Source organism: Microtus pennsylvanicus, chromosome 19 (genome assembly GCF_037038515.1).
Source record: "Microtus pennsylvanicus isolate mMicPen1 chromosome 19, mMicPen1.hap1, whole genome shotgun sequence".
Lineage (NCBI taxonomy): Eukaryota > Metazoa > Chordata > Mammalia > Rodentia > Cricetidae > Microtus > Microtus pennsylvanicus.
Genome location: NC_134597.1, coordinates 17,767,975 through 17,781,167, shown reverse-complemented (window position 1 = coordinate 17,781,167; position 13,193 = coordinate 17,767,975). Strand labels below are relative to the sequence as shown.

Below are 13,193 nucleotides of genomic sequence, written 5' to 3'. Positions count from 1 at the left end.
TTTTAATTTATTTTGTTAATTGCAGTTTTGTGCATATATGCAATGTATTCTGATTAATCTACCCCAGATACCCTTATCCCTTTTCAGCCTATCAGTCTCCACCCCTCACCGCCACTAATTCCTTCTAAGTTAGGACCTTTACAGTTTAAGCAGTACTTTCTGGCTGACTATTAGATCAGAACCACCCACTGGGGTCTGGTGCAGTCATGAATGGGTTTACGACTGAAGGCAATGGCTCCCTCTTCCCCTGAGTCCATTAGGAAGAAATAGTTCTGCACTCAAGAGTAGACTCTTATGAGCCTTTCCTGCAACTATGCCTGACTATTGATGTGTCCATTCTTGTACAGAATCAGTCCGACGTCCACAGCTTCTGTGAGTTCATAATTTCAATCACATGCCTTTTCCAGGAGATAGTATTTTGAAGTCCTTTCTTCTAGTCCTCCAGCTTTTACGTTCTTTCTGCATCTTCTTCTGGACTGGCATAAATGTCTTGTTTGAAGAAGGACACTTAGTTCAACACTGTGTAGTCAGGAGTCTCTGTATTTACTACTGTTCACGACAAAGAGAGGCTTCTTTGATGAAGACCGAGGGTAGTCAATGTCTGTGAATATAAACAATACTTGGATCACAGTTTAACACTTGTCACCTTGCACTAGGACCTGTGATCTCCTTAGCCGTGTATTTTTGACCAGGTTTACAGTACCAGACACAGATTACCTACCATGTCATGGGTGTCCAATTCAATCATAGCTGTTGCTCACCAACACTAATGCTACTATTACACGAGTGAGTGCATCGTGCCTGGCAAGTTGGTTTTGTAGATCATAGGAGTCACAACTGTGTAAGATCTTTGATGTCTTTTTCTCTATCAGTAGCCTGCATAGCATCTTTCAGAGTTGAGAGAGCTAGCCTTCGGGAGCCAGCTTCTAGCTCTGTTCCAGCCTGATTTCTCTGTACCATGAATCCAAGGTATGCCCCGCCTTTAACAATAAGGTCTTATCATTTAATTCTAGCAGGCAACCAAGAGGAATGGCAAGAACCTATATTGCTCTGTGAGCTTCTGGAGCATTGGTTCCCAACCTGTAGGGTGGTGATCCTTTTGGCAAACCTCTAGCTCCAAAAATACATGCATTGTAACTCACAAAAGTAGAAAAATTAGTTATAATGTAACAATAACAAAAATTGTGATTGAGGATGACCACAACATGAACTGTAGTATAGGGTGAACGCATTAGGAAGGCTGGGAGCTGCTGTGGAATTTCCCTGGCCGAAACCTTATATGCTAATTTTTGTTCTGCATGTAGAAGTTTCTTCATTCCTGCCTCAGCTTGTTACTTCATAAACTACAAAAAGTACCAGTTTTAAATGACTTGTTTTCCAAACCCGCATATAGAGACCAAAAACGTTTGTTCAGGGTAAAAGTCCTTAGCTTTGACTTTCTAGCTAGCAAAGTAGAAACATATTGATACCTACATGAGAACACATATAGCAACATTTGTCACTGCCAATGTGTGTTAATTCTATGCGTTTAAAGTTATTTAAAGCCATTGAATAAAGGCAGTAAAAATGGAGCCAGAGATGGCAGGGTGTATAGAGTCTTCTAGGAGAGATATTATGTTTGGTCAAAAATTTTGTCAGCATCTTCTCTCCATGACCTGTCACCATTGTTACTGTCATTTTGGTTCATTTTAATCTTTTTTAAAAAATTAAGTTACATTTGGAAAATAGTGGCACTTGCATTCTACAGCTGTGTTTAGTCTTTACTCTTCCATCCTTTCTTCTCTTCATTCAGAGGTTGGCTAGGTTGGTAATACCTGTCAGCGTCTGCAAAGAAATAAACTCCTGTAAGATGTTAAGTTTTTTTATATATATTTATTCCTACTCACCTGTATGTGCTGCAGGGCTGTCTGGGTAAGAATGAGACAAGAAAATTGAGCTGGATTCTGTACTGTACTTTAGCATTGATGTTCAACCTTCCTAATGTTGCAGCCTTTTTTTTTTTTTTTTGGTTTTTCGAGACAGGGTTTCTCTGTGGCTTTGGAGCCTGTCCTGGAACTAGCTCTGTAGACCAGGCTGGTCTCGAACTCACAGAGATCCGCCTGCCTCTGCCTCCCGAGTGCTGGGATTAAAGGCGTGCGCCACCACCGCCCAGCCTGTTGCAGCCTTTTAATACAGTTCCCCCATGCTGTGGTGACATCCCCCATCCCTCCCACCTCCCACCCCGGCCAGAAAATTACTTTCATTGCTACTTTTTAACTGTAACTTTGCTACTGTTAGGAATTGTAATATAAATATTTTGGAGCTAAAAGTTGCCAAAGGGGTCATGACCTGTGAGAAACACTGCTTTAAAAGATCAAAATGAGACAAAACCAATAAATGTCTCAGAAATTGTATGTCATTTATTTCTTTGCATGGTGATAAGAAACTGACAGGGACCAAATATCTCATTGCCTTTCATTCTCATTTGGTCACAGTCCTAATTTATGATTCTTTGTATATTTCAAACCATTTTGTCAGATTAGGAAATGTGACAGTTGTACAGCATTCTTATATATGTTTTGAGTTTTTAAGAAGAGTCAGTTGCAGAGATTTTTTGAAAAAAAAATTTAATGTGCTACCTATTACCATTTTAAATGGCTCAGTGATTGAAATCGTCTTATAAGCATTCCCAAACTACCTATAGCCACAGTGGAAACATCTAAGCCAATGCATTTACAGTGTGCTCTGAGCTCTTCCCTAATTGGCTGCTTGGTCTTTTATGTCACAATCACCTCATGCAACAACAGTAAGCAGTTTCCAAAGTTACAGTGGTGAGGCAGGGATTTCTTTACTATCTAAAGTTTTTCTCTCCAATCAAACATCTGAAACTGAAGACATCTTTGGAAATCTCTTGCTGAACCATGTTGGGAGACAGCGGATCGTGTTCTCACCCAGAAGCTCCTTTTTCCTTCCTCGTTTGGAATTGATTGTCAGCAGATGTGGAAGCCACACCCTCTGTTTGGGTGGGCTCTTAAAGTCCTTCGCGAAAGGCAGGGATGACTCTCCTTTACACTGGCACTTGGCCAAACAGCGCTGCGTCCTTCTGGCTTCTGAAATTCGGTTTCGTTTGGCTCCTTGGTCAGAACTGTTGCGCAGCAAGTGCAGTTTGGACGGCTTACATGAACATCTCATTTCATGTGGGGAACCGTATGCTGTCAGAGCTGGGGGAAACTGGGGTCTTCGGGAGAAGTTCCAGCCTGAAGAGAGTAGCAGGGGTGGTTGTCCCGCCACAGGGGAAAACTCAAAACGCTTGTGATCCCAACACCATTTTCAACCGGCCACGGAACAATGAGCAGTGGATCGCGCTCATTGAACGAGGAGGCTGCACTTTCACACAGAAAATTAAGGTGGCATCTGAGAACGGAGCCAGAGGAGTGATCATCTATAACTTTCCAGGTACCGGCAACCAGGTTTTCCCTATGTCTCACCAGGCGTTTGATGACACCGTTGTAGTTATGATTGGTAACCTGAAAGGCATGGAAATTTTGAATTTGCTCCGGAAGGGAGTTCACATTACAGTCATGGTTGAGGTGGGGAGGAAACATATCATCTGGCTCAACCACTATTTTGTCTCTTTTATGATCGTCACAACTGTTACTTTGGCATATTTCACCTTTTATCATATTCGGAGACTTTGGGTTGCAAGGATTGAGGACAGGAGATGGAAGCGGTTAACAAGAGAACTCAAGAAAGCTTTTGGCCAGCTGCAAATTCGAGTGTTAAAAGAGGGCGACGAGGAAGTCCATCCTAATGCGGACAGCTGCGTCATCTGCTTTGAGTCCTATAAACCTAACGATACAGTGCGTATTCTCACCTGTAACCATTTCTTCCACAAGAACTGCATCGACCCCTGGATTCTAGCCCATGGCACATGCCCCATGTGCAAATGTGATATCCTGAAAGCTCTGGGGATTCAAATGGACATTGAGGATGGAACAGAGTCTCTGCAAGTTCTGATGGCCAATGAACTGCCTGGAACCTTCTTACCTGTGGAAGAAGAGACAAATAATGAACTTCCGCCTGCAAGAACTTCAGGAAAAGTGACCCATGTACAGGAGCACCCTACTCCTCCAAACACTGGCAGCCAGCCTCCTGCAGCAGAGGAAACTGGTCATCCTTCACTTGGACAGCTTGACCTTTGAGCAAGTGGATTAAACCTGTTTGTCAAATCAGGTCCTCACACTGACAAGCAGTTTGTCTGAAGTGCTTTTTTTGTGTGCGTTGTGTGTCATTTGCTGTCTGCTCATTTCCCAAATTCACTGTCAAGCTTCAAATACAGGGGAAAGAAAACCTGACAGGATTTTATGGCTTTTTACCACTGCCAATTTTAACTTTTTGTGAATGTGTTATTCTTGTGAGTGTGCCTGTGTTTATTTCTAATTAGCCTGTGTTAAAACCAGGGTCAAACTTCCCCCCTAAATTATATTTATGTGTTTATACATGGCTTTATTTTGGTAAGAAAATCGTTAAATATATTTTTGCATTTTTCTTATAAGAAATCATCGGTTAACTTTCGTCTTTTAGCAAGAGTAAAAATTATACTATACGATAGTAATTTGAAATCATTATGTTGCAGTGTTTTTTCATTCTTTGAAATGAAAATTTGTGATATAGAATTTTTTACTTATCCTTCATCAAGAGTTCTCTTCTATCAGTAAGTTTCATATAGCAGGTGTCTGCATAACAACTTTAGAAATAAAGTAGTAAAACTCTATGAAAAGTAAATATTCCAGTGCCCAATATTACTTATAGGCATTATATGATCACAATTTGTTGAATAAAGTTATATAATTTCTGTGTTCTTTTGTCCTGTCACATTTAATTTCCAGGAGATTCAATCCAAATCCAGATTTTTTTTTTCGTTTTTGTCCTTAAAGAAAATGTTTACACCATGCCAGCTTATTTTGGAGAAAGTAGCACCATGTGGGGTGACCGTTCTGACATAGCGGGTTCTTGTTAGTTGTGCTCACTGGATGTAGTCTTGCACAGTGTAGGCCACTCAAGGGCTTTTTGATGAGTGAGTTTAGGGATAATAAAGTATAGATATTTTTCATAATATGTTACATTTTAATCTGATAAACTAAGCTATTTATTCCTATTGTAAGAAATAATGGAAAACTGATTCTGAAATTTTACTTCCAAAATCACATTGACAAAAATAGCAAATTTTGATTTTAGTGTTGAATTCAATATAATTCATATTGACTCTCGTAGTAGTTTACCATAATTTCAATGAGCCTTTGAACTGTCTGCGACCAGTACTGGAGTTTGAATTATTCGGCAGTGCTAGAGGGGACTGGTGAGTGTGAATTTTGTGAATTGTTCCTGCAGAAGGGAAGTGCTCAGCTGCAGTCACAATCCAGTGGAAATTATTAAGGGAGGAAGGGCATTCCTGCCGGGCCAGGAGAGCCAAGATACAGCAGAGCTTGGACAGATGCCAGGAGGCCACAGCTTCCTGTTCCATACAGGCCTTTGTGTTCCTGACCCTGGGAAAGTTTGACAACTGATCACACACAATACCAGGTTTACTGGCGGATTTAGCAAGAACTGAATTTTCAGTGTCTCCAGGATTTTCTTAGGACAGTAAAGTTGTTTCTTGGAGTACCTGTTGTCATATGAGAGAGAAGGACCCAGAGAACTCTACAAGAACTCTTCTTGGGTCAAAGAATGCGGAATAGATGAGCCGCCATCCTTAGACTATAAGTTGGCCACTGGGAGCTGGGGCTGATGGTTTGGCTCCAGTGGTTTTCAGCAAAGCTGTGGAAATGTTGGGTTGGTACATTGCAAAATATTTGTACAAGGCCTTGAAGAACTTGGGTTCCATTTCCATCACCACAAAGACTACCATAAAAAAGCAAAGAAAATACCTGAAATGTGTATGTCTCTTACTGTGGCATTTTCTCCACTCAAAGTTCTAGATCATTATAGCGCCTCAGAAATTTACTTGAGGTTCTTAATAGGCATAGCTCATGAGGGTTTTTCTTATCCTTTCTGCTCAAAATGCCACCGTGTTCTCCTTTTCCTCCTCTGTATCCTCTTGGCTTCAGTTTTCCTCTTTTTACCCCCCCCCCTCCTTTGTCCATCACCGCCAAGCTTAGACTTAACTCCCAGGTTTAACGAATTACCATTTGTTCGCTTATGTAACAGGTGTCTTTTGCTAGGATGCACAGTGAACATTTAACATAGGAGATAGGAAAGGAGGGTCGGGTCTGTGAACTTGGGAACTGGAGGCACTGAGTGCCTCTATGTCTCTGACAATGCAGCCAAGTGCTCTGCAGAGCCGCTCTCTAAGTGAAAACGAAACAGCAGCTTCAGCCCTGCCCTTCTAGTGAGTAGCTATAAATAAATCAATAAAGCACTTTTATTCCAGGTTTATTTTATTTATTTGTGGGCTAAGTAACCTGGACCTAGAATTATCACCATGCTATTAGATAGTTATATGATATTAAGTATTTGTTGTAGTATGTGTACCTGCACTATAGGCGATGGCATTTTGTATTGGATCCAGTAATGCTAATATATTTTGCTTGATGATATGGAACTGGAAAGTATAGTACTTTAGCACAATGCCAATATAATGAGTTTCCTTTTGATAATCTTTTTTTTATAGGTTTTAGTGTTCTTCGGTGGTCAGTGTGTGGTTTCCTGCCCCCATGCCCCACAATGAGCAGGGTGTTGATTTTTTTTTTTAATGAAAATAAAATCTCTTTTCTCGTCATTAGTGGGGCAAGTTTTCCCTGTGATCGCATGACTGAATAGTGTAGTAATATGGAGCGGCGGCGGGGCTGCGTCCCCAAACACCCCAGCCGCCTGCCCTGCCCGGCTAGCTTATGCCCCAAATAATTACACGGACACTGTATTCTTTTAAACACTGCTCTGGCCCATTTCTAATCATCTGTGTAGCGCCCCTAGGTGCGCTTACCGGGAAGATTCTAGCCTAAGTCCATCCTGGGTCGGAGCTTCATAGCGTGTGTCTTCCCTGGAGCAGGTAGCATGGCGTCTCTCCTGCGTCTGCTCCGGAGAGCAGAGCTGCGGAGTCTGACCTCACTTCCTCTTCCTCCCAGCGTTCTGTTCTGTTTACTCCACCCACCTAAGGGTGGGCCTATCAAATGGGCCTAGCAGTTTCTTTATTGCTTAGCCAAAGAAATCAACAGATTGATATGACACTCCCACATCAGAATAGCACACATTAAACATAAGCTGCAATGGTAACATCTTCGTGTCTTGCTGTAGAATGGTTGTAATGATCCTAGAAAGAAATGTTGGTCAATAACTTTGAAGTACTGTGAGCATTTCATAAGGTCTAGTGAGCCAGGGACCCGCCTGGCCTGATGAGCACACTGTGTACTTACAGTGGTCTCTTTCCAGACATCTGGATATTGAAACAACAGACAGGAACCAAGAAGAGGACTATCAAAGTCTTGGGGAACTCTGAGTGGCAAAGGGGACATCGTCCCCTGTTGTGTCTGAGTTACAATCATTATAACAGAGACTTCCGTCTTCTAATTCATTGCTCACCAATAAGCGCCACCTGAAGTTTTAAGAGTGCTTTGGTTTCTTTTGTAATTACTGTGATTTCAGTCTTTAACAGGTTTTAACTGTTTAGAAATTATTGCATGAGCTATCATAGGAATATCTTAAAACATACCTGGCTTTCAGCAAAAGACGGGTTTATTTGGGGGTGGGTGGGTGTTATATAGAGAGAAGGAGACGAACTTGTAACCCAGAATTGTTGAAACTGTTGTTCCAATATGTCATCACAGACATCCCATTTACACAGTTCTACCCAACTTGTTACACTTCTCTCCCCAGGTCGCTGTCTGCCCGATCAGCTTAGGTGTGTCATGTCAATCACTGATTTAATAACTTACCTGCTTTTTTTTTTATTTCATCTCTATTTCAGCAATTATCTCCTCGGTGTGAGGTGGGGGGAGGGGTGATTGGATATAGGTGGCTACATATATGTGTACCTGCATGGAGAAGCAAGAGGTTAATGTTAGGTGCCTTTTCAATCACTTTCCCCTTACTTTGTGAGACAAGGTCTCTCACTGAACCTAGAGGTCATTGATTTGGCTTGACTGGCCATCCATCAAGCCCCAAAGATTCTGCTGTCTCTGCCTCCCCAGCTGGAAATAGAAGGGTAGACTATGGTTCAGGATTTTTTTGTTTTTTGGTTTTTTTTTCCCCAGGTGCTAGGATCGAATGTAGGTCCTCGAGTAGGTAAGACAATTACTTTACTGTCTGGCTCATCTCACCAGCTCCCCATTAACATTGTTTTTGCCACATATCAAGTTCTGTTGTCTTTGAAAGCTTGCCAAGTTAGAGCACCGGTCACAGAATTTCCGCTTGAAATCTGGTTGGCCCCATCCCCACCTTTCCGTCAGCCTTGCTTCTGACTCTCATTGTCACGAAGATCTCCCTCAGCCGCCAGTGCTTCCCTCCCCTCCAGTTCTTTTCCAGCATGACACAGACTCAAATTTCAAGTTGTTTTACCATCCAGGTACCATATTTTGCTTCCTCTTAACCGTTTTCTTAGTATCATTTACTCTTAATCAAAGTACCTGCTTTTAATACCTCTGTTCCACAGAAGGCGCTCATTATTTGGGTTGTAGTGGATCTTCATTATCTATTTTTCACAAGACCTTTGCTCCTATTAAAAATGTATAACCTCTCCATTTTCTGCAGGGCAGTATTTCTAAGCCTAGGCTGCATATCCGAATAGCCTGGTGAAGAGTTAAAAGGCTCAATGCGCCTACTTACATCTCTAGACTTAGACGCAGCTCCAATCTCTATGAAGTTGATCAGGGCAATTCAGCTGTACTCTAGATTGGGAACTAGGCATAGGGCTATGACAAAGAGCTTCGGCTATTTAATTTCCTTCGAGATTACTTGATTTCAATTTATGAAATATATTTATGTAGAAATCAAAGTATCAATTTTGAAAGACTTAAGTTTCACTGAAAAGAGTTAAAATAGGCTTCTGGAAATTAGAGATCGGTTTCACCTGGAGAAATGAAAAATATCTTCTGAAAATATTTGAAGTGGAAATACCTCTGGGTTTAGAAAAGCTGTTCTCAGCACCAGCAAGATGGTTCAGTGGGTAAAGGCTCATACCATCAAGTTTGACAATCTGAGTTCCTACTTACACATTCTCTCTCTCTCTCTCTCTCTCTCTCTCTCTCTCTCTCTCTCTCTCTCTCTCTCTGTCTCTCTCTGTCTCTCTCTCTCTCTCTGTGTGTGTGTGTCTCTCTGTCTCTCTCTCTCTGTCTCTTTTTTCTCTCTCTCTTTCTCCCTCCCTTCCTCCCTCCCTCCTTCTCCTGTCATACATACATATACACACTGTGGTGGTTTCTACACATACACACACACACTGTAGTGGTTTGTGCACCATACATACTGTGGTGGTTTATGCGCGCACACACACACACACACACACACACACTGAAAATGTGATAACATCGTTCTACTGGAGGCAGCAGTGGGAACAAATGTTTCATAAAGAATTTCAAATGGCCAATATAGTTTTGCTTGAGGACTTGATAAGACAGGACATTCAAAATGCTGTTGGTTTTTAGCATAAGCATTGGTATTCAAGTATGTGCCAACTCAATAATAGGCAAATGGGTGAGTTATCTTCAAGATACCATGTTCTTATTTACTGGTACAAATTTTTCCATATTCCTTTTTTTATGACCAAGGCAACACTGATTTGAAAGCTTTCTGTCATTTTCATTTTTTTATGTATCACCAATGTAGCAATACACCAATCAAATAGAAGAGGTGGAGATAGGTCAGGAGTCGTTTGAGGAACGGTGAAGAGTCAGGGATAATGTCCCTCTTCTGGTGTGTGCCTCTAGGTTATAACAGTAACATTCACCAAAATGGAAACTAACAGATGGCATAATGTGTGGTTAAAAAAATATGTATTGAAACTCAGAGAATGCCAAATCGAGAAACAATAGAACTTCTAAGTGATAATAAAGAGCTGGAAATGTTGCTCTAGCCCAATTAAATTCATTTAAATTAAAATTAAACAGCCAAAGAATGATACATGGTAAGTAGTAAGTTGTAATTAACTCACAAATTTTCGCTCAAATTCTACTTATATTGTGATGATTTTCCTGTTTTATATTATTTTGGCTGCCTTTCTACATAGTATTCCTGTTTTTTATGGTCCATGACTTCCAATGCTTCAAACCTAGATGGCAATGGCAAGTAATCTAGGAATGGTAGAGGATTAACTATAGCTACAGTGTTGCAGGATACAGTTAATTCAATTGTGCCTTTCTTAGGTAGGAACTCATGCAGTCATCGCAGAAACGGCAAGATTGGCATCAACACTAAGTACCCTATTCTTTTTTTTTCTTTAATTTACATATTTTTAGGGATTGAACCTAGACCTTGATGCACGTTAGGCAGGTGTTCTATCCATGTAACCTTGGAAGGTCTTGAAGTTGATCCACCCTGAGCAGCTGCACTGCAGTCCCGTGTGACAGTCTGCTCGTGTCTCTGCTCTCATGGTCAGGATGTCAAGAGCACTCAAATGATGCTGCCAGTTTCATGTTAACTCTATATTTGTATTTAGAATAATTCCATAGCTGATTGTTTTAACCTGTACACGACAAGCAGCTAGATACTTAAGCGTTTAAGCGAAGGAGAAACTCTTAGCATGAGTGCAGTTTTGAAAACTGAAAGGATAGAACCACGTAAGAGAAATCCCAGCTAAAGACATTGGCGGTGCTGTGCTGACTGAGGAGCAGGTAGCTCTTCTGTGCAGAGCACTTATTTACTCAGAGACTTTTGATGTGAGGTGCCTTTCTCAAAGAAGTTCGAAAGACTAGCAATTTTCATAATTCCCTTGCTGTTTGATATTGGCTGTTTTAAGTTCAGTCGTACAACCCAGATCTTCTTTTCTAAAAGAATATGTGTCATCTCTATAAAGTCACCTGAATTTATTTTCTGTCCCCAGTGAATACCTCAGAGCCATGGTGAGTCCCACTGTGGCAACAGCAATCAGCATCACCTGCACCCCCCCTCCATCTTAGGTTTCACTTAGGTATATGCAGTCAGAAATCTTAGGGGATCCATTGGCTGTTTTCAGGGAGTCCTCCACTGGCTCTGCTGCACATTCGAGTTTAAGAATCTCATTTAATCAGAGGATCTGTTCCTTTTAGCTAGAATTCATCATACACTTGTAATCAGAACTAATATTAAGTGAAAGCAATTATGAATATTACAGCAGTTGCTATCAGTTCTGAGATAACTTTAAGCACATTTCAAGTGTGCGATTGGTCTGATTTATGCATATAAATGCTTCTTCCAGCTCACATTGCTGCTTCTTTATTCACCACCACTATCACATCTGCTGAGGAAGTTGTGACGAAAATTAATAGATTTTAGACAGATTGAAATTTCCAAATCAGAATGATAGAAAATAACACAAAAACAAAATGGAGCATTACACTCAATTCTGCAGCCACCAATAGAAGAGGATGCTTTCCAATTCCTTTGTACTGGGTTCTTAAGATGTTATGGTTTGGAGCCAGGTGCAATGTGCATGCCTCTAATCACAGCACTTGGGGAGGAGAGCCAGGCAGATCTCTTAAGTTTGAGGTCAGCTTGGACTACAGAGCAGGTTCTAGGACAACTAAGGCTACACAAAGAAACCCTGTCTCGAAAAACAAACAAAATCAAAAGATATCGTACTTTGGATTCTAAATGTCCCCCTAAAGACTCATGTGTAGGTGTTGTCCCCAGTTGATGGCATTGGTGGAGGGTGCTGTCCTGAAACAGGAAGGAGAGGCCAGATGGGCCAGGTAGGTATGCCCATGGAGGGGATCCTGGGACACTAGCCTTTTCCTCCCTCTCTCTTTCACCCTCCCCCTTTCCCTCCCCCGCCACTCCTCTCTCTCTCTCTCTCTCTCTCTCTCTCTCTCTCTCTCTCTCTCTCTCTCTCTCTCGCTCGCTCTGCCACAGGCTCAAAACAACACAGTCAAGAGAACCAAGACCGAGACTTAGGAAACTGTGAGCCAAAATAAACCTTTCCGCTATTGCATGAATATTAAAGCAGCAGGACCCTCTCTTGTACAGATACTTGAATACTTAAACAGTGGCCGAAGGTGACATTCAGAAGGGAATCATGCAAACTTTCTTTGGTCATAGTTTCATACATACTGGCTGGTGTTCAGTTCAAATAAGTGCAAAATGCACCATTGGGAGTGTGAATCACCGATGAAGGTATGTGGTGTCTTCTCCTACATGAGTAACAGCACTGTTTCTCCGGTAGGAATTAATCACTACTCTTCCCTTGATTGTGAGATTTTCCCTCTGTTGTGGGTGGCTCATGGGTCCATTCAGCAAATACTGGTTCCTTGAAGGGTTCTCTGCTGCCAGTCCAGCAGTCATTTCTCTCTTGGGACTCACTTTTTAGTAGGAAGAAAATATCATTGCTATCTTAGATAAATTATATGATCTATGGAAAGAAAAATGGTCACAGGAAACTGAAGATAGAGTTGTGGTTTTATAGAAAGTTATTACCAAGAGATGAATAGTTGAACAGATTTCCCACTTAGCTTCAAGTGTCAATATGACACAGACAAGTGTTATCTGGAAGGAGTCTTAATTGGAGAATTGCCGTTATCAGATGGCCTGTGGGTATATCTGTAGGGTGTTTTCTTGACATTTTTAAAAATTACATTTATGTGTGTTTTCTCTGCATGTATGTCAGTGAAGCAAGTGTGTCTTGTGCCCATGGGGTCCAGAAGAGGGCATCACATCAACTGTGACTTGAGTTATAAAAGGTTGTAAGCTGCCATGTAGGTGCCAGAAATTAAACTTCAGGTCCTCTATAAGAACACCCAGTGCTCTTAATTGCTGAGCCATCTCTTCAGCCCCATTTTCTTAATTTTTTATTGGTATAGGACCTACCTAGCCCAGGGTGGGTGACACCATAGACTGATGGTCCTGCATTGTTTAAGAATGCTAGTGGCAGAATCCATACCCATAGCATTCTGAATACACATGATCTCATCTGATCTTGGTAGCTGAGCAGGTTTCGTCTGCTTAGCCCTTGCATGGGAGGGACAAAGCTGGCTGAGCCTGAGCCATGGGAACAAGCCAATCAACAGTATTGATCCATGATTCATATTGTCTGT

The 13,193-nt window shown here is 41.4% G+C and overlaps 2 protein-coding genes across 9 annotated transcripts in view; both read left to right on the top strand.

Moving 5' to 3' along the window:
• Cadps2 (calcium dependent secretion activator 2) overlaps window positions 1-13,193 on the top strand; it is a 505,709-nt gene that overhangs the window by 172,118 nt on the left and 320,398 nt on the right. The gene's annotated exons all lie outside the window — the stretch shown is intronic.
• On the top strand, window positions 3,036-4,506 carry Rnf133 (ring finger protein 133). 2 transcript variants are annotated; one of them, XM_075953650.1, is made up of 2 exons: window positions 3,036-3,511; window positions 3,641-4,506. In XM_075953650.1, the coding sequence occupies exons 1-2, from the start codon at window positions 3,036-3,038 to the stop codon at window positions 4,179-4,181; spliced, it is 1,017 nt and encodes a 338-aa protein (XP_075809765.1). In that variant the 3' UTR covers window positions 4,182-4,506. The 2 variants fall into 2 exon arrangements, with proteins under 2 accessions (XP_075809765.1, XP_075809764.1); XM_075953649.1 differs by having other exon boundaries at window positions 3,036-4,506.